General features: G+C 48.3%; 3 protein-coding genes across 3 annotated transcripts; all 3 read right to left on the bottom strand.

The window, feature by feature from the left end:
• Positions 1-1,228: 1,228 nt before the first annotated feature.
• LOC131196219 (kunitz-type serine protease inhibitor kunitoxin-Tel1-like) lies at positions 1,229-6,915 on the bottom strand. The gene is made up of 4 exons (XM_058178733.1): positions 6,810-6,915; positions 3,018-3,194; positions 1,865-2,032; positions 1,229-1,312 (listed from the first exon to the last, which is right to left on the bottom strand). The coding sequence occupies exons 1-4, from the start codon at positions 6,892-6,894 to the stop codon at positions 1,302-1,304; spliced, it is 441 nt and encodes a 146-aa protein (XP_058034716.1). The 5' UTR covers positions 6,895-6,915; the 3' UTR covers positions 1,229-1,301.
• An 11,269-nt stretch (positions 6,916-18,184) lies between these two features.
• Positions 18,185-20,286, bottom strand: LOC131196402 (BPTI/Kunitz domain-containing protein-like). The gene is made up of 3 exons (XM_058179184.1): positions 20,127-20,286; positions 18,583-18,750; positions 18,185-18,306 (listed from the first exon to the last, which is right to left on the bottom strand). Exons 1-3 carry the CDS (start codon positions 20,254-20,256, stop codon positions 18,296-18,298), a joined length of 309 nt encoding a protein of 102 aa, XP_058035167.1. The 5' UTR covers positions 20,257-20,286; the 3' UTR covers positions 18,185-18,295.
• Positions 20,287-20,508: 222 nt separating this feature from the next.
• LOC131195103 (kappaPI-actitoxin-Avd3b-like) lies at positions 20,509-22,405 on the bottom strand. Its single transcript, XM_058176732.1, has 2 exons — positions 22,289-22,405; positions 20,509-20,723 (listed from the first exon to the last, which is right to left on the bottom strand). The coding sequence occupies exons 1-2, from the start codon at positions 22,371-22,373 to the stop codon at positions 20,509-20,511; spliced, it is 300 nt and encodes a 99-aa protein (XP_058032715.1). The 5' UTR covers positions 22,374-22,405.
• Between the last annotated feature and the right edge of the window lie 4,879 nt (positions 22,406-27,284).

Below are 27,284 nucleotides of genomic sequence, written 5' to 3'. Positions count from 1 at the left end.
AGCATGGCCATTTCCTTCTGGGGTCAACTCTGGGCTGTACACGTTTCCTCTTCACGGTATGTATTCAAGATGGGCATTTATATGTATATAATTTTATGGGGGTTGATATATATCTGTGATGGTGAACCTATGGCACACATGAAGGAGAGAGGGGGAGGGAGGGACAGTGGGGAGCGGGGGAGAAGGAGGAAGAGAGAAGGAGGGAGGGAGAAAAAGAGGGACAGGGAGAGAGGGAAAGGAGGGAAAGAGAGGGAGGTGGGAAGGAGGAAGAGAGAGGGAGGGAGGAAAAGAGAGGGAAGTGGAAGGAGGAAGAGAGAGGGAGGGAGGAAAAGGGAGGGAGAGAAGTGGAAGGAGGAAGAGAGACGGAGGATAAGATAGAGGGAGATGGGGAGGAGAGGAAGGTGGGAGGGAGGAAGAGAGGAAGTGGAAGGAGGAAGAGAGGGGAGGAAGAAAGAGAGGAGAGAAGTGGAAGGAGGAAGAGAGACGGAGGGTAAGATAGAGGGAGATGGGGAGGGAGAGGAAGGTGGGAGGGAGGAAGAGAGAGGGAGGGAAGGAGAGGGAGAGAGGGGGAGAGGGGGAAGGAGGGACAGTGGGGAGAATGGGGGAAGGAGGAAGGAGGAAGAGAAAGGGAGGGAGGGAGGGAGGGAGAGAGAGATGGAGATGAAGAGGGAGAGGAAGGTGGGAGGGAGGGAGGGAGGGAGAGGGAGAGAGGGGAGAAGGAGAAAGAGAGAGAGGGATGAGCTACGCCTGGATGGCAGGCTCTGTGGGCCCAGATGCTCCTTGCGGACGTCTGGATGGGAGTGGGCTGCATTTTGCCCACGCAGCAGCCCTTCCTCCCAGTCCCTTGCGTGGCCCTTTTGATGCCCTCTGTGGCTCTGAGACCCCTTCGCCCCCCTTCTAAGCCATTAATAAGACAAGGGGCCCCCAGGATGCCCCCCCTTGATCTAGAACCACCAAAGATGGCTTTTTTGAGCCATTCTCCCCTCTTAATCTTTGGCCATCCTGGTCTAATTGGAAGGTTGGGGGCTCCTGGGCCAGTGCATCTCACAGCTGGAGAAATTTGGATTAGTTTTTGTGGCTTTGTCTGTTGCTCTGTGGTTAGTTTATGATCCAGTGTGTGTGTGTGAACACAGAAAAACAGGTACATTCACTATCCGGTTTGCGGGAGGTGTGAGAATCATTTATTCCAGAACTCCCTCCCTTTGAAAGGCGCCTGGAGGCTTTGTGCGCCTGGTCTCGTCCTGAACCGGCTTCTCTTTTCCTTCAGCACAAAGCAGGGCGAGCTTCCATCCACGGAGCCCTTAGGAAGACCCTAGAAGAGGGAAGGGGGTGTCAGGAGGGGGGCTTCCTGGCTCTCCCTCCAGAGGCATTGGAGGGGCCCCCCTTCTTGCCAGGCTGAGAACCAGAAAGACCCCCCTCCCTTGCTGTGTGGGGCTTCTTTGCTCCAGCCTCTGCCTTGGTGACCCCCCCTCTGGCCACTCTAGGCACCTACATTTGGGCATACTCCAGCCCCCTCCTCCCTGGGGGAAGTGAACTTTCTCTTCTGGGGCAGGCTTAAGGGCGAGTGGAGCCCACCTGGCTTGAGGGTGGAGCAGAGTTTTTTCTGTTCCATAGGATGGACCACTTTGCCAAGAGATCCATGGTCCTCTTTCTCCTGTTGGCCAGTCGGCTGGATCCCACAGCAGAATCTCGGGGAGTGGGAGGTGGGGGGGGCAGGAAAAGGGCTCTGTCAGGGATGCTGCCCGTGGGAGGGGGAGAACTCTCTTTTCTCCCTTCCTCTTCTTTGCACACAGTCCTCAGAGTTTGAATGCAGGACCTCCTGCTCCTTCCTGCAGGCCCCCCCCCCACAACGCCACACACCCACCTCTATGGTGGCACCTCAGCCGGCAGTCCCGACGTGTGTTGAAGTTGTTAAGGTTTCCCCCGCAGCCCCCGAAAGTGAACGTCCTGCAATCTTTGTTCTTTGGGTCGTAAAACCAGTGTTGCCTTTTGTCATTGCAACCCCCCTTTTCAGGAGGCATCTGGCAGACGTCTGCAGGGAGGAGGGAGGGGATAGAGGTTGGCATTAGGTGGGCAACTATACAGATGTTTAAAAGGGAGGGAGGGAGGATGGAAGGAAGGAAAGAAGGAAGGGAGGGAGGGAGGAAGGAATCATAGACCCAGGAGACTGGGCCCCTGGCAGTCCCCCCCATCAGGGGAACCAGTCTTCCCTCCCCCCCAAACTCCTCCCCCCATCCTCCCTCAGCTGGATTTGGGCATTTCTGGTTCCTTTCAGACAGGCGCCCCCTGGAAGTGGTGGTGGTGCTGCAGGCAGGCATGGAGCAGAACTGGGGAGACACCCACCCCTCCCTTCCTGATGGTTTTAGGGTTAGGATTAGATGTGTACAAACACAGCAAAGCTGTCATTTTGGGTATTCATTCCAGAATCTTCTTTTGGCCCCTCTGGCCTCATAGGTATTAGCTGCCTGCCTGTCTCAGCCCCCCCCCCTTTACCCTGACCCCCCCCCCTCGTTCTTGAAAAGAAGCCTCTGACTTTACGCTGCTGGCCAGCAGGGCCCTGGGTTCAGGCCAATGGCCGGTGAAGCCCCATGCAACCCCCATGGCTTGTGTCTCATCTCTCCAGGACCCCAGCCCTTCACCCCTCCCCCAGAAGGCCTGCCCCATGGATGAGGAAAAGCGGGGGGGCTTCTCAGTTGGGGCTCAGCGGGCAGAACCAAGTCTGGAAAACGCCACTCATGCAGCCCGATCAGAGATGGGGGGGGGGAGAGGAAGTGCAAGAAAGAGGGGAGCCTCCCCCCCTTACTGGCCTCTGAGATGCATCAAAGGAGAACCAAGCAATGGGGGCTCTATCATGCAAGAACCCCCAAAAGAAGCTTAGAAGGGGCATGCAGCTGGGTTGGGCTTGTTTCCACCAGGGCTCAGGAGACCCCTCCTCCTGAAGACCCCTGCTGCTCCGCAGCCTGCCCCCCATGCCCCCCCCCGGCCCCTGCTCCTCCCTGCCCAACAGCCGGGCTCACCAATCTCTGAGCAGAATTGCTGGCATTTCTTCCGGGTGAGATAGGTGTTCACATTCATGGGGCAGCCATAGTCAAGGAATCTCTCGCAGCTCTTGGAGGTGACGTTGTAGAAGAAACGTTCTTTGGGGAATCTACACTTTTCGGAATAGGTGGGGAACCTGCTGCAGCTTCTGTTGGCTGGGAAGAGAGGAGATTTGGGAAACTCAAACCTTTCCTCACTTGTAGGTGCTCTGGGGTGTCAGTTGGGAGGATAGAGCAGGCGGGAATTTCTGGGAGTTGGACCAAAGTTTCTTAAAGTTGCCCTGGTTGGAGACCCCCACCCTGACAGAATTTCCATCCAGAGCCTGGGGGGCTTCGGGGGCATCTCTTGACACAGGGCGGATCCCTCTGGACCTGGGCTGGTTCTTTTGCTCGTTTTCTTTGCCTTTGTTCCATGGTTACATTTTAACTGAAACTCAGAGAGCCTGAAGCCCTGAGGAAACCTCACAGCAGAATGCTAGGGCTGGAAGGGACCTCGGAGGTCTTCTAGTCCAACCCCCTGCTCAGGCAGGAGACCCTAGACCATTCCAGACAAACGGAGCTCCAATCTCTTCTCTAGCCTTGTGGTGCAACCAAAACAATCTGGAACTGAACACACTCAAAACCGTAGAAATGGTGGTACACTTTAGGAAAAACCCTTCCATACTTCCACCTCTCACAATACTTGACAACACAGTATCAACAGTAGAAACCTTCAAATTTCTGGGTTCTATCATATCGCAAGATCTCAAATGGACAGCTAACATCAAAAACATCATTAAAAAAGGACAACAAAGAATGTTCTTTCTGCGCCAACTCAGTAAGCTCAAACTGCCCAAGGAGCTGCTGATCCAATTCTACAGAGGAATTATTGAGTCTGTCATTTGCACCTCTATAACTGTCTGGTTCGGTTCCAACAAGAAAGACACAGACTTCAGAGGATAATTAGAACTGCAGAAAAAATAATTGCTACCAACCTGCCTTCCATTGAGGACCTGTATACTGCACGAATCAAGAAGAGGGCCGTGAAAATATTTGCAGATCCCTCGCATCCTGGACATAAACTGTTTCAACTCCTACCCTCAAAACGACGCTATAGAGCACTGCACACCAGAACAACTAGACACAAGAACAGTTTTTTCCCGAAGGCCATCACTCTGCTAAACAAATAATTCCCTCAACACTGTCAGACAATTTACTGAATCTGCACTACTATTAATCGTTTCATAGTTCCCATCACCAATCTCTTTCCACTTATGACTGTATGACTATAACTGTTGCTGGCAATCCTTATGATTTATATTGATATATTGATCATCAATTGTGTTGTAAATGTTGTACCTTTATGAACGTATCTTTTCTTTTATGTACACTGAGAGCATATGCACCAAGACAAATTCCTTGTGTGTCCAATCACACTTGGCCAATAAAAAATTCTATTCTATTCTATTCTAAAACCTCCAGTGGTGGAGCATCTACAACTTCTGAAGCAGCTCCTTCCATGGATGAATTGTTCAGTTCTCTATTGCTTCTCTCCCTGATGAGTTTCCATCCCTTGTTTCCTGTCCTGCCTTCTGCTGCTTTGGAGAATAAGTGCCCCCCCCTCTGTTTAGTGGCAGCCCCTCAATTGTCTTCCAGTACAAAACTGTCCCATCCCCTGGATCCTTTGATGGCTGGACCTAACTAGATCCCTCAACCGCTCATCATAGGTTTTAGTCTCCGGATCTTTGATCTCTTTGGGCCAAGAGGGGCTCTGGGGAATCTCCCCCTTTGCTTCCGCTCTCCTGGCAGGAAAAGGGAGCAAGACCCCTTCAGGACACAAAACCTCCCATCCAGTTTGTTTTGCAGGGGCTCTGAGGACGAGGTTCATGCAAGAAAAAATAGCCATACATGTGTGCTTTGTGGTTAAGAAAAGCAGGGCAAGAATAACTCAGAAATGCAAAAAAACCAAGGTGTAAACTTGGGTTGGGAGCTTCAATTTCAATTTCAATTTCAGACATATTTGTTCATCCGCGCAGGTCTGGCATAGGGTTTTGATTTTAACTGGTTTTAATTTGAGTGGGTTTTATTCTTTTAATCGCATTTTTAACATGGGCCAAATGGAACCAGTTTTTTAAATTGTATTTTATTCTATATTTATTTTGTTTGGTGTTTTTATCTGGCTGTAAACCGCCCTGAGTCCTTCGGGAGAAGGGCGGTATAAAAGTTTGATTAATAAATAAATAATAAAAAAATAAATAAATGAGATTCAATAGATTCTCCAAACTGAATCAAGTTTCTAAATTGGGATCAAAATTTCCAATCTAAATATATTTTAATTTTTGCTTTGAAGACTTGGTGGTTTAGTCCATGCACAGAAAGAGATGTTAGAACTCAAAGTGGATTTCTAAGTCAGCTCACTCAAAATCTCACTGACTGATCATCTGAATGAAATGGGTGACATGGTCACATCTGGCCCTGATTTGCTCACCCTGAGCTGCAGGTGGGGGGAGGGGGAGATCTCTGGACTGCAAGCCAAACAGAAGCCAGCAATGTCAGACAATCCAAGGAAACTCCTAGAGAAGAACAGACTCTGGCTGGAAAGAAGCCAGGATTCCTTTTCTTTTGGGCTGCTCAGTTCACACCTCGGATGTGTCCCTCAATTCTGTGCCTGAATTTGGGGAAGGACTTTGGCCACCAAGAGGGAAGGAGAAACGGTGCCTGGAGTTGATCAGCATTGAAAGGAGGAGAAATTGGGAGGCTGACTTAGCCTTGGGAAGCAATAAGGATGGAGATTAAGTTGGGGAAAACTTTCAACATCTTAACAGCTGTTTGACTCTGACCTGGACACCACTCAGAAGCAGCCAGCTCTTCTCTACTGGAGTGTTTGAACGGAGCTGGGCCGGGGAGAGGCATTTGTCAAGGAGCCTCCTGCACTCCTAGAGAGTGGACTAGATGACCTCCCAGAGCCTACAAACTCTTACATTCTGTAATTCTATCAATATTTATTTATCAAGCCTAGTAACTCCCTGATCTTTCGTGGGTGTTAATGTTATTATGTTATTAATAACATTATGTTATTTGTATTATTGCAATGTAATTATTTTTCACTTTATAACCTGTAAGGCGTCCAGAGTTACCCTGTAGTCCCCTACATGGGCGACATAAAAATTCAATCAATCAAAATCATTTAATATAACATTAAAACAACCCGCGGACGGGCAGCTGCCAGCCCCTTTGCAGCGTTTGCCCGGGGAAGATGTGGGGAAGGCGGCGAGCGGACCCTCCGTTCACCGAAGTTTTCTTCTGCGCCGGCCCGTCTCCCTGCTCCGATATTTTGCCCGAGGAGCTGATTCCGGACCTTCCCCCGCCGCTCGCCCCTTCCCACGACCCCCTTCCATGCGGCGTCCTCCGTGCACTGACTCTAAGGTGGGCGGCGTCCTTGGGAAGCCGGGACCCCGAAAGAAAGCCCGGCCAGGACAGCTTCGCTCGCTCCCTTCTCCCCCCTCTCCTGTCTAGGGCTTCGTGAAGGACGGAGCGCCGCTATTCCCGTGTCCGGGGAAGCCCGGGGAGCAGACCGGGAGGCTTTTGGGGGGCGCTCGGCCTGCGGAATGGAGGGGGGCTTCTGTTGGGCGTTGGGGCCGCATCCCCGAGGCTCCAGCTTGAGGGGGTTCAGACGGGGCGGGGGCGTTCGGGGTCCGAGCAACAGAAGACCTTTCTGGCCGAGGCATCCACCGTCCACCCCTCCCGCCTCACACCACTCCCCCTCCCCACCCTGACGCTCGCCCCACGTACAGCTGCCGGAGACGGAGGGCTGGGGGCTCCAGAGGGCAAAGGCGACCCCCAAGAGGAGGAGGAGGGAGCTGCGACCGGACCTCATGGCGATGGCTGGGCGACTGAGCCGCCTCCCACTCCTCTCCGGGACTAAGAGCGCAGCGTCCTTCAACTCCCCTCCCCTCCCCGCCCGAGGGCCGGGCTGGGACACCCCTCGCCCCGCCCGTCCTGCGCCTCCACATGACTCCTGGGGGAAGGTTTCTGGGCCCGGAGGTCCGGCGGGGTAACGTCAGCGATGCCTGGTGGTTCCCAAAGGGAGGACTAGAACTCCCATCTCCTGGTGATTGGCTCAAAGTCTCCCAGCTACTTTCACGGCTAAGGAGAGACTAGAACTCATTATTTCCTAGTGTTTAGTCTGGTTTTTACTTCTAACAATCTCGATCTTTTGTCTCTTCAAATAATGTTTCAGAACTTTATTTCTTTTCATTATTTTTTGTGCCTCACAAAATTTTTCAAACCTTTAACAAGACCGTGTTGTAATTCCAACACAGAAAATTACCCGACCACTCTCCTAATTTGGTGATTGTATATCCCTTTCATTTATGAAGAGATCTTGAATGTCCAGTGTAACCTCTTTTTCCATGTCCTTTTTGTAGCCAATCATTTTTATATCCAGCTCCATATCTAATTTTCCATTTTATCTGGTAGAACCTGTCCCCTTTCGATGCCATCATCCACAGTCAGCCCATCTCTCAAGGCCATGTCCAATGTTACAATATTTTGCTTCATTCTTTTAACAGAATAACAGATTAACAGAGTTGCACCCCCCCCCCCCCGCCCAAGCAGGAGACCCTACACCATTTCTGACAGATGGCAGTCCAGTTTCTTCTTGAAAGCTTCCAGTGATGAAGTTGCACAACTTCTGAAGGCAACTTCTGTCCCATGGGTTGATTGTTCTCACTGTCAGGACGTCTTCGGACAGCGCTGGCTCTTCGGCTTTGAAAGGAGATGAGCACCGCCCCCTAGAGTCGGCAATGAGTAGCACAGATGTGCGAGGGGAACCTTTACCTTTACCTATATATATTTATATGGGTCTTGATATATATGTTATATGATGTGTGTGTGTGTGTGTGTGTATCTAACATGTGTATATGTGTGTTATGTATGGCTTTGGGGAGAGAGATTGGTATGTATTATGTATGGGTATGGGCAAGAGAATTTCATTCTTAATGCATTCACAGTGGAAAACGGCCATAAAGGTTACCTTAACTTTAATCTCTTAATCTCTAATTGAGCTCCCACCTTTTGGCTTGGAGTCCTGGGGGTAGACATGTGCAGAGGGAGGGGCTTCTCCTTGTGGGTGTACTGGGGGGTCCATCTTAGTCTTCCCTCCCCCTCAAGAAGGGGCTCCAGGGGATGGGGGGGGCAGAGGCTTTTTCTGCTTGCTCTGGAGACCCCCAAGGGCCCTTCTGACGCTGGTATTCTGTGACCAGAGAAGTCCTTCCTTCCTTCCTTCCTTCCTTCCTTCCTTCCTTCCTTCCTTCCTTCCTTCCTTCCTTCCTTCCTTCCTTCCTTCCTTCCCCTGGAGGGACAGGAGCTGCAGGGAGTGAGGAGTTCAAGTCCCACGGAGGGCCCATCCTGCTGACCATTGAGCTGGCTCCCCCAGCCCCCCCAGCCCCCCCCAGCCCCCCCTCCAGTCTAAGGAGGAGCTTTGTGCTTCATTGTGAGGTTCTTTGTTAGCTGATTATCCTGAACAAGAGACAGTCATTTAGGCCTAGTAGTTAAAGCACCAGGCTGGAAACCAGGAGATTGTGAGTTCACCACCATGAGTTACTTATAATGTAATAAGGTTAGGACAAAAATATCTGATGAAGTCATTGTCCTTCTCTGAAGCTGCTCTGGTTTGATTCAGTCCTTAAATTATGGCCACAAATGGACACATAGGATCACCTCCTTTGATTTAGTTTGAGAGGATTGGCTACTCCAGAGAAAAGAAGGACTGGGGGTGAGATGATAGCAGTATTCCAATATTTGAGCGGCTGCTGCCCCAAAGAAGAAGGGGTCCCCCTATTCTCCAAAGCAGCAGAAGGCAGGACAAGAGGCAACGGGTGGGGGAGGCTCCAGTGACGTCACCCTCCTGCTGGGTGCTCTAACAGAGCACTCCGTGTTAGAAGATTGTAAAAGTCAGTGAAACAGAAAATAAATCACTGTTCACTGAGCTTAGCATAATCTCTGGGTGAAAGAGGTTATCAGAATTGTGGAAGAGTGGCAGGTCTGACAGGGGGTTTGCTCCCAAGAGCGAATTTTCCTGGATTTATGACCCCACCGAATTCCACTCCTTCCAACTTCAGCACGCCCCTGTTTTTATCAGGGAAAAGGAGAGGAATGTCGCTTCTGCTCTAGAGGACTTATTAAATTGATTGATAGTCCAAGCAGACGGGAATTTCACAAGCGTTCGAACTTTGATGCAGAATCAGCACGGCAAGTACCGACTCCCTTTTTGAAACTTGAAACCTTTCTTTGTCTTTGATTAATTGACTTTTAAAATGGCGTCTAAAAGTGAAAGTAAAAATTTTTTAGTACGATGAAGCAGCGTTATTTGTGGATTGTTACAAACGGAGTTTTTTTATACTGAAAGGAGGGAAGGAGAGTTATTAAGTTTGAATTCCTGATTCTTTTGAAGACAGAATGGCAGCTAAACCTTTAAAGCCTTCTGGAAGAAGGGGATCTGAACCAAGTCTTGAGGAAATATTGAAAGAACAATTAAAACTTTCTGAAGATAGGCAAAAAGAGATGATGGAGAATTTTAATGCAAAAATAAGAGAAGATATTCTTATGGCAGTTCAAGGACTGAGTAAAAAAATTGAAGGATTGGAAGTGGAAATGCAACAGATCTCTCAGTCAAATAAGCATTTAGAAGACAAATGAAAGGTGTTCAGAAAAAAGTGGATCAAAATGAAGATCAGGTTGTGATATTACAATATAAACTTATGGAAGGAGCTCTTAGAATTCGTGGTATGCAAGAAGAGCGTGGAGAAGACTTAAGAAAAATTATATCAGAAGCATTGGCTGAATTTATTGAAGTGGACCCCAAGAGGTAGCTTACCAAATTGATAAAATATATAGAGTTAATTCTTGGATTGCAAGACAGAGAAAGCTTCCTCGGGACATTGTGGTTTATTTTGTGAAAAGGACTATGAGAAATCAAATTCTGCAAGTTTCATATCAGACAACTTTAAAATTGGAGAACAGGAGTTGAAGGTGTTGAAAGAGATTCCTTCAAAGATGTTAAGAGACAGGAAGGAATTTGCTTTTTACACAAGAACTTAAAAACATCAGATTCAATTCAGATGGGAGGTGCCAGTTGGACTGACACTATTCTATCAAGGAAGGAGATATAGAATTGACACTGTTTTAAAGGCAAAGGATTTTCTTTCTACAGTTTTGAAAGTCGAAATAGAAGTGATAGAAAACTTCAAGAGACTCAAGAAGGCGTGGTGACCCAAGAGCCTTTATTGCTGCCAGTATTAGAGGAACCACAAGAGCAAAGGGTGACAAGAGGAGCTTAAGCGTAAAGAAGAGCAACAGTCTCAAAGTAAAAGTCAGGATCCCATTATGGAAGCTGTGGGAGGAGCTAGACGGAAGATACCGGAGGAGGAGCTTCCGTTGTCTGCTTCAAAGCTTCAGGAGGCCAGTAATGGCAAATAGAATCTTGTCATGGAATGTTAATGGCTTGAATTCAGCTCAGAAAAGAAGGAAAATATTTCACTACTTGAAACAATTTAAAATGATGTGATTTGTTTGCAAGAGACACATATAAAATTATCAGACCAAAAATATTTAATTAATTCAAAATTGGGTAACCATTTTGTTGCATCAGCTTTGGAAAAGAAGCATGGAATTGTTGTATATATCAGGAAGGATATACCAGCTAAGTTAATTGAGGCAGATATTCAAGGAAGATTTATTGCTATTGAACTGGTGATAGATGCAAAAAAGACTTTGTTGATAGGTATTTATGCACCTAATCAGCAACAAGAAAAGTTTTACAAAATGTTACATGAGAGGTTGACCTCTGGGATTATAGTTCGTTTATTTTATTAGGAGACTGGAATGGAGTAATTGATACAAGAAGGATAAGAGAACCTCCTCCAAGAAGATACCTATACATGCAAAATTACCAAAATCCTTTTTGAAATGATGGAAGACTTTGAGTTTAGAGATATATGGAGGTTACGGAATCCAGATGAGAGAGATTTTACTTTTTTCTGATAGGCATCAATCTTTTTCACGCATTGATTTTATTTTAATTTCTAATGACTTGCTTTCTAGGGTGAAGAAAACGAAGATATTTCCGAGGTGTTTAACTGACCATAGCCCAGTATGGATGGAATTATTACAAGGGAAAAAAGGTGGTAGAACATGGAGGTTGAATGAAAATCTGTTTAGATATGAGGATAATGTAACTTATTGTAAGAAACAGTTAAAAGAATTTTTTGATTTTAATATGTACAAAGGGACACCTATAGGAACTGTGTGGGAAGCGAGCAAAGCGTTTATTAGAGGGATATTGATTTACTTGGACAACAGGCAAAGGAATAATAAACAAAGGCAGCGTAGATATTTGGAAGAAGAAATTCAAAGGAAGCAACAGTTATTAATTCAAAACCCACAAGATCATAAACTTAAAGAGGCTATAAAATATTACAGAGTCAATTTAATATGTTAATGGCAGACCAGGTGGCAACGAATATACAATATGCTAAACATAATACCTTTTGTAATGCAAATAAACCTGGGAGATGGTTGGCATATAATTTAAGGAAGAAACAGAAAGCACGTGTCATACAAAAATAGAATATAAAGGTAAAGAGATATACCAACAGGATAAAATTAAAAGGCATTCTCAGAATTTTATACTGCACTATATGCAAAAGACAAAATATTGGATAGGGACATTTATGATTATTTGAAAGATTATAAGGTGAATATTCTAACATTAGAACAGAGGAGGAGCTGAACGTGGATAGCTACTGGAGAAATAGTGGAGGCAATTAAACAATTAAAATGGGAAAACCCTGGTACAGATGGTCTTACAGCAACTTATTATAAAAAACACAGGATGAAATATTAGGCCCACTTAAAGAATTATTTAATCAGATACAATTAGGAGTGGAATACCCCGTCATGGAAAACATCTTTTATTTCACTGATACAAAGAGGAGCAAGACTGCTCTAAACCTGGTAACTATAGGCCGATTTCACTTTTAAATAATGATTATAAGATTTTGTAAAATAATAGCAAATAGATTAATGTTAGTTTTACAACAAAGAATTCATACTGATCAATCTGGTTTTATAAAAGGGAGGCAGATGAGGAATAATGTTAGACAGATTATTAATATATTGGAATATTTGGAAAAGAAGAATACTTCAGCACTTATTTTTGGATGCAGAGAAAGCCTTTGATCGATTGCATTGGGATTTTTTATTTAAATTAATAGAGAAAATGCAATTTGGAGACTGTTTTATTAGAATAATTAAAGCGATTTATGGAGAGCAAACAGCACAGATTATAGTAAATGGTAGTTTGACAGAAGTTATTAAGATTGCGAAAGGAACAAGACAGGGATGTCCCTTATCACCATTATTGTTTGTTTTGACTCTGGAACCATTATTAGATAAAATATGAGAATTAATGAAAATAGAGGGAATTAAGATTAGACAATATGAGTACAAAGTTAGAGCTTTTGCAGATGATGTAGTGGTTACGTTAACGAATCCTATAAATTCAAGTAGATTTTTGTTGGAAGTAATTGATAAATATGGAAAGGTATCAGGATTTAAAATAAATCAGAATAAAACAAAAGTGATAATTAAAAATATGTCTATACAACAGAAACAAAAACTAGAGGAAATGACAGGATTTGAGGTAGTAAAAAAGGTTAAATATTTAGGGTCTATATTAGCTCATCGAACAAGAAACTTTATAAGAATAATTATGACTTGCTATGGCAAAAAGTTCAGAATGATATGAGTGGCTGGAAGAAATTGCAGTTATCCCTATTGGGAAGGATTGCGGCTATTAAAATGAATGTGTTACCTAGATTTTTGTTTCTGTTCCAGATGATACCTATAATTAAAAAGGATAAAAATTTGGAAGATTGGCAGAGTGGGATTAATAAATTTATATGGCAGGGTAAAAAGGCGAGGGTTAAAATGAAAATAATACAGGATTCACGGGAAAGAGGTGGTTTAAGAATGCCTAACTTTAAACTATATTATGAAGCAGTAACCCTTTCAGTAATAAGTGACTGGTTTAACTTAACAGAGGAAAGAATTTTGAATATAGAAGGTTATGACTTGTTGCGTGGCTCCTTGCTGCGTGACAGCTGCCCTGCCCGAGCTCCTGGAGGTGCTGGCTGGGGTGGCAGTTGAGACCCCCAGACTTTTAGTCATGGGGGACTTTAACTTGCCATCCTCCGGCTCGTCATCGACGGCAGCTCGGGAGTTCATGGCTTCCATGACGGCCTTGGACATGACCCAAGTAGTTGATGGCCCTACTCACATTGGGGGTGGCACCCTGGACCTGATTTTTCTCTCTGGTCAGTGGTTGAGAGATCTGGACTTAAAGGAATTAGTCATTGAACCTTTGTCATGGTCAGATCACTCTCTTCTTCGCCTGGACTTTCTGACCGCCATTCACCACCGCAGGGAGACGGAGCCGACACGTTGGTTCCGTCCCAGGCGCCTGATGGACCCGGATGGGTTCCGGACGGAGCTTGGGCCATTTCCTGAGGGTCTGGCTCACGGCTCGACTGAGGAACTTGTTGCCTGGGAACAGGCGCGCGGGGCCTTGGACCGTGTCGTGCCTTTGCGGCCTCTGACCCGGCGCGGGTCCCAACCGGCTCCTTGGTTCTCCGAGGAGCTGAGAGGATGAAGCGCCGGAGAAGACGCCTGGAGAGTCTCTGGAGGTCTGGCCGTTCGAAGCTGATCGACACTAGTGAAGTCCTATACTAGGACTTACCTAGTGGCATTGAGGAAGCGAGGCGAGCTCGCCTCCTCCTCATTGCATCGGCAGATAACCGCCCAGCCGCCCTGTTTGGTGACTCGCTCCCTCCTACACCAGGGGAGCGGATGACCCGTTGCAGGGACGTGCTGAGAGTTTAACGTTATCTATACGATAAAATCGCTCAGCTTCGGGATGGTCTGGACCAAGATTGCAGTGATACGGGCGAGATGCACGAGGTGGTCTTGGTGACATTGTGTGGGATGAGTTTGACCCTGTGGCTCCGAGGACATGGACAGGTTGTTGGGTAGGTTGAATGCCACCACGTGTTTACTGGACCCGTGCCCCTCTTGGCTGGTGCTGGCCACTCAGAGGTGACACAAGGCTGGCTCCAGGCGATTCGACTGCTTCTTTGGTGGAGGGTGTCTTCCGCCGCCTTGAAAGAGGCGGTGGTGAGGCCCCTCCTTAAGAAGCCGCCCTGACCCGGCTGTTTTAGGTAATTATCGTCCGGTCTCCAACCTTCGCCAGCGAAGGTTGTAGAGAGTATGGTGGCATATCAATTTCCCTTGCACCTGGATGAAACTGTCTATCTAGACCCGTTCCAGTCCGGTTTCGGCCCGGTTACAGCACGGAGACGGCTTTGGTCGCGTTGGTGGATGATCTCTGGAGGCCAGGGACAGGGGTTGCTCCTCTGCCCTGGTCCTATTAGACCTCTCAGCGGCTTTCGATACCATCGACCATGGTATCCTGCTGCGCCGGTTGGAGGGATTGGGAGTGGGAGGCACCGTTATCGGTGGTTCTCCTCTATCTCTCCGACCGGTCGCAGTCGGTGTTGACGGGGGCAGAGGTCGGCCCCGAGGCGCCTCACTTGTGGGGTGCCGCAGGGTCGATCCTCTCGCCTTCTGTTTAACATCTACATGAAGCCGCTGGGTGAGATCATCAGTGGTTTCGTGTGAAGTACCAGCTGTATGCGGATGACACCCAGCTGTATTTTCTACACCGACCACCCCAACGGCTATCAGTGCTGTCCCGGTGCCTGGAGGCCGACGGGTCTGGATGGGGAGAAATAGGCTCAAGCTCAATCCCTCCAAGACAGAGTGGCTGTGGATGCGGCATCCCGATACAGTCAGCTAAATCCGGCTGACCATCGGTGGCGAGTCATTGGCCCCGATGGAAAGGGTCCAACTAGTCCTGATGAACGCTGTCTTAGAAGACCATTTGACGGCCGTCTCCAGGAGAGCGTTCTACCAGGTTCGCCTGGTACGCCAGTTGCGCCTTTCTGGACCGGGATGCCTATGCACGGTCACTCACGCACTCGTGACGTCTCGCCTGGATTACTGCAATGCTCTCTACATGGGGCTCCCCTTGAAGGGCATCCGGAGGCTGCAGTTAGTCAGAATGTGGCTGCGGGTGATAGATGGAGCCCCCGTGGCTCCCGTGATAACACCATCCTGCGCAGGCTGCACTGGCTACCTGTGGCTTTCGGTGCGCTTCAAAGTTTTGGTGACCACCTTTAAAGCGCTCCATGGCATTGGGCGGGTTACTTACGGGACCGCCTACTGCTACCGAATATCTCTCACCGACCCGTGCGCTCTCACAGAGAGGGTCTCCTCAGGGTGCCGTCGGTAGCGGCAATGTCGTCTGGCGACACCCAGGAAGGGCCTTCTGTGGGGCCCCACCTCTGGAATGAACTACCCCGGACTTCGTCAGCTCTCGGACCTCCGGACCTTCCGCCGCGGGCTTAAAACGTATTTATTTAATTGTGCAGGGCTGAGCTAGATTTTAAATTATTGGTTTTAAATTGGGTTTTATTTGATATTTTAATTCTAAATTTACGGGCTTTTTAGAATCAGTTTTTTAATTGTTTTATATTGTATTTATATGTCTTTTAAATGCCTGTACACCGCCCTGAGTCCTTCGGGAGATAGGGCGGTATATAAATTTGAATAAATAAATAAATAAATTATATGGATGGCATGCGTACTTATTTTATGGAAAAAAAGTGGATAGGGTTTTTAAGAATCATGTGTTGAGAAGTGCTCTTTTGCGGGTCTGGAATAAATATTCCTATAAATTAGATTACAAGATTCCTATATGGGCGAGCCCTAGACATGCAATAGAGAATATAAATATAGAACAGAAACAGGAAATGATTACATATAAAGAACTTTTGTATGCTGAAGGAGGTAGATTGCAATTAAAATCATTACAGGTATTAAATGAAGAAGGGAGGAATTATACTTGGTTTCAATATGGGCAAATAAGTGCTAGATGGAAAGAAGATAAAAAAATTGGTATAATGCAAAGGGAGGAAAATTTAATAAAGCAAATTAGAAATCAGACCCAGGAGCATATAAAGAGATTGTATAATGTGTTGCTTGAAATAGATTCGGAAAAGGATTTGGTAAAGGATTGTATGATAAAATGGGCACAGAATATTCAGGAACCAATAATGTTGGAAACATGGGAGAAAATCTGGGTTAGAAATGTTAAGTTTACACAGGCACAGAATTTAAGGGAAAATTTTTATAAGATGTTTTATAGATGGCATTTAGATCCCAAAAAATTATCATGTATGTATCCTAATATCCAAGCGAAATGTTGGAGGTGTGATTGTGATGATGCTACATATTTTCATATTTGGTGGACTTGCAAGAAAATTAAGGTCTTTTGGATAAGAATTTGGTGGATTATTCAAAATGTACTGAAGAAGAAGATAAAGTTCCTGCCACAATTTTTCCTTTTGGGAATTATAACGGATTGTACAGGGATTGAGACTAAATTGATTTTGAACTTAATAACAGCAGCAAGACTGTTGATTGGACAATACTGGAAGAAAGAAGAGATACCTACAATAGAAGAATGGATACTGAAAGTTATTAATTTGGCTGAGATGGCTAAAATCTCAGCTTTTTTAAAAGACAATACGCAGGAAAGATATTTAATTGAATGGAAAAAATGGATTGATTATCTACAAAATAGATATCAGATTAAGAAATATCAGATTGCCTTTGAATAATTAGAAAGTTATTTTATGTAATGGGGAGGGGGTTGGGAGATGAAAAGCTTTGGATGTGGTTACTTGAATTGGAAGGGAAAATTTTATTCTATGTTTGGTTTATGTATAACTTTACCTTGTGATTGACCCGGGAAGCCGGGGGGTGGGGGAGGGAGGGGGGTGTTTTTTTTTTTTTTTGGGAGGGAGGGGGAAAAAAGGGGGAAAAATGTTTTTGTTTTTTTTTAAAACTCTTTCAATAAAAAAAAAAAAAAAAAAAGAGGCAACGGGTGGGAAGTAATCAAGGAGAGAAGCAACCCGGAATTCAGGAGAAATTTCCCTACAGTGGGAACCAGTAACCAGTGGAACAGCTTGCCACCAGAAGTTGTGGGTGCTCCGTCCTTGGAGGTTTTCAAGCAGAGACTGGGCAGTCACTGGTCTGAAATGGTATCTCCTGCTTCAGCAGGGGGCTGGACTAGAAGACCTCCAAGGTCCCTCCCAGCTCTATTCTATGGAGGATTCAGCTCAAGCTGGCAAAAAACATTTCATGAAATCCATTCTTTAAAGTTGAAGCCGCTCTTAACGTTTAGAGGCTCCTTGCGGACGTCTGGATGGGAGTGGGCTGCATTTTGCCCCACGCAGCAGCCCTTCCTCCCAGTCCCTTGCGTGGCCCTTTTGATGCCCTCTGTGGCTCTGAGACCCCTTCGCCCCCCTTCTAAGCCATTAATAAGACAAGGGGCCCCCAGGATGCCCCCCCCCCGTGATCTGGAACCACCAAAGATGGCTTTTTTGAGCCATTCTCCCCTCTTAATCCTTGGCCATCCTGGTCTAATTGGAAGGTTGGGGGCTCCTGGGCCAGTGCGTCTCACAGCTGGAGAAATTTGGATTAAAATTTGTGGCTTTGTCTGTTGCTCTGGTTAATTTATGATCCAGTGTGTATCCGGTTTGCAGGAGGTGTGAGAATCCAGGGGCTGGATATGAAAGGGAGGCATTAAGGTGGCAAAACAGCTGCTGTATGGAGAGGGGGAGAGAGTCCAGAAAGCCCCCCCTCCCCCGTGTCTGTGCTGGCTCCTTGGGTGGGTAGGACTGGCACATGCTCCTCTGTAGGCCTGGCAAGGAGGAGAGAGAGCAGCCAGTTGGGCACCCAGCAAAGCTGTGCCAGATCTGTGTCCACTGGGTACATTTATTTATCTATTTATTTGTTCAATTTCTACAGGTGCATGGAGGCCACCATAAACGTGCCTGGCATATGTGGCAAATTCTGTTCTTTTAATGGTAAAGGATGGGGGTGGGGAACCTTTGCCCCCTTTCCCTTGCCAGGAAATATACTCCCACGAAAGACACAGACAGCATCTGGGACCACCGTCTTCTTTGGACAATCATTTATTCCAGAACTCCCTCCCTTTGAAAGGCGCTTGGAGGCTTTGTGCGCCTGGTCTCGTCCTGAACCGACCTCTCTTTTCCTTCAGCGCAAAGCAGGCCGAGCTTCCATCCACGGAGCCCTTAGGAAGGACCTGGAAGAGGGAAGGGGGCGTCAGGAACAGTCTACCTTGGGGGAGCTGCAGGAGGGGGGCTTCCTGGCTCCCCCTCCCCCCTTCTTGCCAGGCTGAGAACCCCCAAGCTTGAAGCTGAGCCTGCCTAGCTTGCGGGTGGAGCAGAGAGGGGTCCTTTCCCCCTTCCTCTTCTTTGCACACAGCCCTCAAAGTGTGAATGCAGGACCTTCAGCTCCTTTCCCGATGGCCTCTCACCTTTCAGCCCCTCGCCCCCTCATTGCAGCACCACACACCTACCTCTAAAGCGACAAACCAACCGGCATCTCCACTGACTGTTGAAGTTGTTGAGGTTCCCCTTGCAGCCCCCAAAAGTGAATATTTCGCAATCTTTGGTCTTTGGGTCATAAAACCAGCGTTGCAATTTTAAATCGCAAGACCCGTGATCAGGAGGCAGGTCGCAGAAGTCTGCAGGGAGGAGGGATGAGATCATGGTTGGCATTAGGTGGGCAGCTATAGAGCCCTGCACACCAGAACAACTAGACACAAGAACAGTTTTTTCCCGAAGGCCATCACTCTGCTAAACAAATAATTCCCTCAACACTGTCAAACTATTTACTAAATCTGCACTACTATTAATCTTCTCATCATTCCCATCACCAATCTCTTTCCACTTATGACTGTATGACTGTAACTTTGTTGCTTGTATCCTTACGATTTATACTGACTGTTTCTGAATGTGATTTGATTGCTTATTTGCATCCTATGACTATTATTAAGTGTTGTACCTTATGATTCTTGATAAATGTATCTTTTTTTAATGTACTCCAAGAGCATCTGCACCAAGACAAATCCCTTGTGTGTCCAATCACACTCGGCCAATAAACAATTCTATTCTATTGTCCTGTCCTGTCCTGTCCTGTCCTACCCTACTCTACCCTACCCTATATAGATGTTTTAGAGGGAGGGAGGGAGGGGGGAAGGGAGGAAAGAAGGAACCAGAGACTGGGGACTCCCTCTTCCCTCCCACTTCCCCCAAGCCCTCCCCCTTTCCTCCCTCAGCTGGATTTGGGCATTTTTGGCTTCCTTTCAGACAGGCGCCCCCTGGAAGTGGTGGTGGTGCTGCAGGCAGGAGTTCGTGCTTGTGCACAGCATGAATGGAGCAGAACTGGGGAGACACCCACCCCTCCCTTCCTGATGGTTTTAGGGTTAGGATTAGATGTGTACAAACACAGCAAAGGTGTCATTTTGGGTATCCATTCCGGACTCTTCTTTTAGCCCCTCTGCCCTCATAGGTATTACCTGCCTGCCTGTCTCAGCCCCCCCCACCCTTTAGCCTGACCCCCCGTTCTTGAAAAGAAGCCTCTGACTCTGCGCTGCTGGCCAGCAGGGCCCTGGGTTCAGGCCAATGGCCAGTGATGCCCCATGCAACCCCCATGGCTTGTGTCTCATCTCTCCAGGACCCCAGCCCTTCACCCCTCCCCCAGAAGGCCTGCCCCATGGATGAGGAAAAGCGGGGGGCTTCTCAGTTGGGGCTCATGCAGCTCAAACAGAGACAGTGGGGTGGCGGAGGAGGTGCAGGAAATAGGGGAGCCTCTCCCCACCCCTTTGGTGACTCTGAGATGAACCAAAGGAGAACCAAGCAAGGGGGGCTGTGTTGTGCAAGGGCAGAACCTCCCAAAGAAGCTTAGAAGCACGCAGCTGGGTTGGGTCTTTTCCCACCAGGGTTCAGGAGACCCCCCCTCCCAAAGACCGCTGCTGCTTCTCAGCCTGGCCCTCATGCCCCCCCCCCTTTCTCACAGCTCCTCAGCCCCTGCTCCTCCCTGCCCAACAGCTGGGCTCACCAGTCCCTGAGCAAAATTGAATGCATTCCTTCAGGGAGCTGTAGGTGTCCATGTTGCGGGGGCAGCTAGTGCCAAGGAACTTCTCGCAGCTCTTGGAGGTGACATTGTAGAAAAAACCTTCATGGGACATCCCACAAAAGGTGAATTTTTCAAAGGGGACTATGCAGTCTTTCTTGGCTGGAAAGAGACAAGATTCAGGGAATTCAAAACTTTCCATAGTTTTAGGGGCTGTGTTGTGCAAGGGCAGAACCTCCCAAAGAAGCTTAGAAGCACGCAGCTGGGTTGGGTCTTTTCCCACCAGGGTTCAGGAGACCCCCCCTCCCAAAGACCGCTGCTGCTTCTCAGCCTGGCCCTCATGCCCCCCCCCCTTTCTCACAGCTCCTCAGCCCCTGCTCCTCCCTGCCCAACAGCTGGGCTCACCAGTCCCTGAGCAAAATTGAATGCATTCCTTCAGGGAGCTGTAGGTGTCCATGTTGCGGGGGCAGCTAGTGCCAAGGAACTTCTCGCAGCTCTTGGAGGTGACATTGTAGAAAAAACCTTCATGGGACATCCCACAAAAGGTGAATTTTTCAAAGGGGACTATGCAGTCTTTCTTGGCTGGAAAGAGACAAGATTCAGGGAATTCAAAACTTTCCATAGTTTTAGGGGCTGTGCGTGGGGGGCGGGGGGGAGAGGTACCCGCAAATAGAGGCTGAAGATTTCTGGGAGTTGAATCTGCAAGTCTTAAAGTTGCCCTGGTTGGAGATCCCCACCCTCATTGAATTTCCATCCAGAGCCTCGAGGGCTTTGGGGGTGTCTCTTGGCACAGGGAGGATCCCTCTGGATAGTGGGCTGGTTTTGGGGTTTTTTTTGTTTGTTTGTTCCATGGTTACATTTTAACTGAAACTCAGGGAGCCTGAAGCCCTGAAGCAATGGGAAACGTCACAGCAAAATGCTAGGGCTGGAAGGGACCTGGGAGGTCTTCTAGTCCAACCCCCTGCTTAGGCAGGAGACCTTAGAGCATTCTTGGCAAATGGAGGTCCATTCTCTTCTTCAAAACCTCCAGTGGTGGAGCATTACAATTAAGTTGGGGAAAACTTTCAGCAACTTAACAGCCAGGTTTGACTCTAACCTGGACACCATTCAGAAGCAGCCAGCTCTCCTTTACTGGAGTGTTTGAAAGGTGGGGCGGGGGGACCATCTGTTAGGGAGCCTCCTGCACTCCTTAGAGGGTGGACTAGATCAGGGCTCTCCAATCTTGGTCCCTTTAACCTTCCAGAGTTGAAGTCCACAAGTCTTAAAGGGACCAAGGTTGGAGACCCCTGGACTAGATGACCTCCCAGAGCCTACAGACTCTTACATTCTGTAATTCTATCAATATTTATTTATCAAGCCTAGTAACTCCCTGATCTTTTGTGGGTGTTAATGTTATTATGTTATTAATAACATTATGTTATTTGTATTATTGCAATGTAATTATTTTTCACTTTATAACCTGTAAGGCGTCCAGAGTTACCCTGTAGTCCTACATGGGCGACATAAAAATTCAATCAATCAAAATCATTTAATATAACATTAAAACAACCCGCGGACGGGCAGCTGCCAGCCCCTTTGCAGCGTTTGCCCGGGGAAGATGTGGGGAAGGCGGCGAGCGGACCCTCCGTTCATCGAATTTTTCTTCTGCGCCGGCCCGTCTCCCCGCTCCGATATTTTGCCCGAGGAGCTGATTCCGGACCTTCCCCCTCCGCTCGCCCCTTCCCACGACCCCCTTCCATGCGGCGTCCTCCGTGCACTGACTCTAAGGTGGGCGGCGTCCTTGGGAAGCCGGGACCCCTGCCCGAAGCCCGAAGGGACCCCGAAAAAAAGCCCGGCCAGGACAGCTTCCCGCGCTCCCCTCTTCTGTCTAGGGCTTCGTGAAGGACGGAGCGCCGCTATTCCCGTGTCCGGGGAAGCCCGGGGAGCAGACCGGGAGGCTTTTGGGGGGCGCTCGGCCCTGCGGAATGGAGGGGGGCTTCTGTTGGGCGTTGGGGCCGCATCCCCGAGGCTCCAGCTTGAGGGGGTTCAGACGGGGCGGGGGCGTTCGGGGTGCGAGCACAGAAGACCTTTCTGGCCGAGGCATCCACCGCCCACCCCTCCCGCCTCACACCACTCCCCCTCCCCACCCTGACGCTCGCCCCACGTACAGCTGCCGGAGACGGAGGGCTGGGGGCTCCAGAGGGCAAAGGCGACCCCCAAGAGGAGGAGGAGGGAGCTGCGACCGGACCTCATGGCGATGGCTGGGCGACTGAGCCGCCTCCCACTCCTCTCCGGGACTAAGAGCGCAGCGTCCTTCAACTCCCCTCCCCTCCCCTCCCGAGGGCCGGGCTGGGACACCCCTCGCCCCGCCCGTCCTGCGCCTCCGGATGACTCCTGCGGGGAAGGTTTCTGGGCCCGGAGGTCCGGCGGGGTAACGTCAGCGATGCCTGGTGGTTCCCAAAGGGAGGACTAGAACTCCCATCTCCTGGTGATTGGCTCAAAGTCTCCCAGCTACTTTCACGGCTAAGGAGAGACTAGAACTCATTATTTCCTAGTGTTTAGTCTGGTTTTTACTTCTAACAATCTCGATCTTTTGTCTCTTCAAATAATGTTTCAGAACTTTATTTCTTTTCATTATTTTTTGTGCCTCACAAAATTTTTCAAACCTTTAACAAGACCGTGTTGTAATTCCAACACAGAAAATTACCCGACCACTCTCCTAATTTGGTGATTGTATATCCCTTTCACTTATGAAGAGATCTTGAATGTCCAGTGTAACCTCTTTTTCCATGTCCTTTTTGTAGCCAATCATTTTTATATCCAGCTCCATATCTAATTTTCCATTTTATCTGGTAGAACCTGTTCCCCTTCAATGCCATCATCCACAGTCAGCCCATCTCTCAAGGCCATGTCCAATGTTACAATATTTTGCTTCATTCTTTTAACAGAATAACAGATTAACAGAGTTGCAACCCCCGCCCCCGCCGCCCAAGCAGGAGACCCTACACCATTTCTGACAGATGGCAGTCCAGTTTCTTCTTGAAAGCTTCCAGTGATGAAGTTGCACAACTTCTGAAGGCAACTTCTGTCCCATGGATTGATTGTTCTCACTGTCAGGAAATTTCTCCTTATTTCTATTGTTGAATCTCTCCTTGGTCAGTTTCCATCTATTATTGCTTGTCTGGCCTTTGGGAGCTTTGGAAAACAGGTTGACTCCCCCCCCCATCTCTGGGGCAGCCCCTCAAATCTTGGAAGACTGTTATCATGTCTCCCCTGGTCCTTCTCTCCACTAGACTAGCCAGAAAGAAAGTTCAGTTGCCTCCTGAAAAAGCACCTTTGGGACAACCATGACCTGGATGGCTGAGAATCTCTACAGACTTCCAGTGATGGAGCACCTACAACGTCTGGAGACAAGCCATTCCACTGGTTAATAGATCTCTCTGTCAGGAAGTTTCTCCCTAATTCCAGGTTGCTTCTCTCCCTGGTCAGTTTCCACCCGTTGCTTCTCGTCCTGCCTTCAGGAGCTTGGGAGAAGAGGGATCCACCATTGCTTAGAGGTCATCAGGCTGAAAAAAATTATCCTTGGGACATGGCTGCCCTTGAGGATGTCCCGTAGACAGTCGTTCTTGTTCATGAAATTATGCAAAAGTTATAGTGGGTCATAGAAATGGGGCACCATGTCTAAGTACCAGCAATTATACAAATTCTGTGGTATTCGAACTCAGTTGCCGTGGTGTGCTTAATAAAATTAGTGGGCTGCATCTGTTCATAAACGGGGCCCTGGGTGATCTTGATGGGAACATTAGAGTTGACCAGGTTTTTTTTTTAAATTGTATATTTGTATATTTGGTTCAAGACAAGGTTAAAATAGGAAATACAGAAGGGTTGCAGGAATTGGGTTTGGCTGGTCTAGAGAAAAGAAGGACTAGGGGTGACATGATAGCAGTCTTCCAGTATTTGAGCGGCTCCCACAAAGCAGAGGGGGTGTGTGTCAAGATATTCTCCAAAGAATCTTAGGGCAGCGCAAGAAACACAACTGGATGGAAACTAATGAAGTAGAGAAGCAACCTGGAACTAAGGAGAAATTTCCCGCCAGCACGAACAATCAAGCAGTGGAACTGGTTGTCTGCAGACATGGTGAGTGCTTCATCACTGGAGGTCTTCAAGAAGAGACTGGACAGTCACTTGTCTGAAATTGTAGAGGGTCTCCTGCCTGAGCAGGGGGGTTGGAGTAGAAGTCCTTTCCAACTCTGTCCTGTCCTGTCCTGTCCTGTCCTGTCCTGTCCTGTCCTGTCCTGTCCTGTCCTGTCCTGTCCTATCCTATCCTATCCTATCCTATCCTATCCTATCCTATCCTATCCTATCCTATCCTATCCTATCCTATCCTATCCTTCCTGTCATCTGCGCATAGATCAGCTGTGGTCTGCCCAGAGGATGAGCTGGACCAAAAGTGAGGATGGTGTTCTGTCATGACCTCTCCTCTGGAAGTCCTCTTCTGGCTTCCTGACCAGGCTGACAGGACCTTCTTCCCCAGCTCAATTCCTAGCAGCAGCTGAACTGGGAGGCCACCGTTCTACCATTGGTGGTTCAGGAGGAGGAGAGGTCAAGAGACAGTGGGAGGGGGACACGGAGGCTCCTATCCTATCCTGATGTTTTAGAGGGAGGGAGGGAGGAGGCTGAGCTTCCATGCACGGAGCCCTTAGGGAGGCTCTGGAAAGGGGGAGGGGGCATCACGAACAGTCTTCCTTGTGGGGCTGCAGGAGGGGGGCTTCCCGGGCCCTCCCTCCAGAGGCATTGGAGGGCCCCCCTTCTTGACCTGTCCAAGAACCAGAGGGACCCCCCCTCCCCCACTGTGCCGGGCTGCTTTGCTCCAGCCTCTCTGCCTTGGTGACCCCCCCCCCCATCCGTCTAGGCACATCCATTTGGGTGTATTCTAGAACTCCCATCTCCTGGGGGGAAGGTTTTGGTGGCCGGGGGTCCGACAGGGAAATGTCAGTGAGGGCCTGGTGGAGGACTAAATCTACCTATCTGTGCATATGTGTATATGTATGGTTCTATGTATTTGTCTATGAATATGTATTTGTATTTGTCTATGTATTTGTCTATGAATATAGCATGTCTGTATGTGTGTTATCCATGGGGATAGGTAGAGATATACTTTTATTTCAGGGCAGGCAACAGAATTCCGTTCTTAATGTGCTCACAATAGAAAATGGCCATATTTACGGGACCGCCTACTGCTACCAAATACCTCTCACCGACCCGTGCGCTCTCACAGGGAGGGACTCCTCAGGGTGCCGTCAGCTAGGCAGTGCCGTCTGGCGACACCCAGGGGAAAGGCCTTCTCTGTGGGGGCTCCCACCCTCTGGAATGAACTCCCTCCAGGACTTCGTCAACTTCCGGACCTCCGAACCTTTCGTCGCGAGCTTAAAACACACCTATTCATCTGCGCGGGACTGGATTAGATTTTAAAGAAATTGGTTTTAAGGGGTTTTTACTATTTATATTGTTTTAAAAATTTGGCTATAGAATAAGTTTTTTAATTGTCATTTTTAATCTGTATTTATATGTATTTTAACTGCCTGTGAACCGCCCTGAGTCCTTAGGGAGATAGGGCGGTATATAAATATAAATAAATAAATAAATAAATAAAGGTTACCTTAATCTTAACCATTGTGAGGTTCTTTGTTGGCTAATTATGCTGAACCCATGGAACTAGAGAGAGCCATTTAGGCCTAGTAGTTAAAGCACCAGGCTAGAAACCAGGAGATTGTGAGTTCTAGTCCTGCCCTTGTCACAAAGCCACCCTGGGCCGGCCACTCTGAACCAGCCCTAGCAAAGAGGCAATGGCAAACCACCCCTGAGAAACCTTGCCAAGAAAACCGCAGGGGGTGGGCCAGGAATGAAACTGACTCAAAGGCTCAAAACCCCACAGAAATCAAAGAAAAAGTTATCAAAGGACGAATTCTTGTGTTAGTGTTGCATCATCATTCTTTTGCCCTGTTCAGCTCACTGCCCAGGTCTGGCCCTGAGGCTCCTCATAGCTTGCTCCGTCCTCCCTCCTGCCCAGGGGCTGTGTAGGTTGTGCAGAGTTTTGGCAGCAGTTTTTGCAATGTGGGCAACAAATGGCCGGCAGGAGGCAGCCCTGTGCAGCCGTCCCACTCACAGCCTCTTCGCTTCCGGACAGGAGCTCCCAGAATACAGGATAAGAGAGTCGGAAGGGCCCAGAGGCTTTCTGGCCCAACTCCCTCCTCAAGCACTGAATTCTAGTCCTGCCTTAGGCATGAAAGCCGGCTGGCTGACTTTCCCCCAGCCCTCCTCTCTCAGCCTAGCCCACCTCACAGGGTTGGTGTTTGCAGGGAAAATAAGAGGAGGGAGGAGTATTAGGTGTATTTACCACCCTGAGTTACTTACAGTGTAATAAGATTAGGACAAAAATATCGAATGAAGTTACTGTCCTTCATTGTCTGGATTAGTTTTTGTGGCTTTGTCTGTTGCTCTGTGGTTATTTTATGATCCAGTGTGTGTGTGTGAACACAGAAAAACAGGTAGATTCACTATCAGGTCTGCGGGAGGTGTGAGAATCATTTATTCCAGAACTCCCTCCCTTTGAAAGGCGCCTGGAGGGTTTGTGCGCCTGGTCTCGTCCTGAACCGGCTTCTCTTTTCCTTCAGCGCAAAGCAGGCCGAGCTTCCATCCACGGAGCCCTTAGGAAGGACCTGGAAGAGGAAAGGGGGCGTCAGGTACGTTCTTCCTTGCGGGGCTGCAGGAGGGGGGCTTCCTGGCTCTCCCTCCAGAGGCATTGGAGGTCCCCCCTTCTTGCGAGGCTGAGAACCAGAAAGACCCCCCTCCCCTGCTGTGAGGGGCTGCTTTGCTCCAGCCTCTGCCTTGGTGACACCCCCCCCGGCCACTCTAGGCACCTATATTTGGGTGTACTCCAGCCCCCCCCTCCCTGGGGGAAACGGACCTTCTCTTCTGGGATAGGCTTAAGAGCGAGCGGAGCCCACCTGGCTTGAGGGTGGAGAAGAGAGGTGTCCTTTCCCCCTTCCTATTCTTTGCACTTAGCCCCATAGGTGTGAATGTAGGACCTTCTCTTGCTTCACACATGGCCTCCCACCTTTCAGCCCCTCTCTGCCCCCACACACCCACCTCTATTGCGGCAAA

This window comes from Ahaetulla prasina, chromosome 3 (assembly GCF_028640845.1).
Source record: "Ahaetulla prasina isolate Xishuangbanna chromosome 3, ASM2864084v1, whole genome shotgun sequence".
NCBI classification, from domain to species: Eukaryota; Metazoa; Chordata; class Lepidosauria; order Squamata; family Colubridae; genus Ahaetulla; species Ahaetulla prasina.
This window is presented reverse-complemented; position numbering and strand designations above follow the sequence as displayed.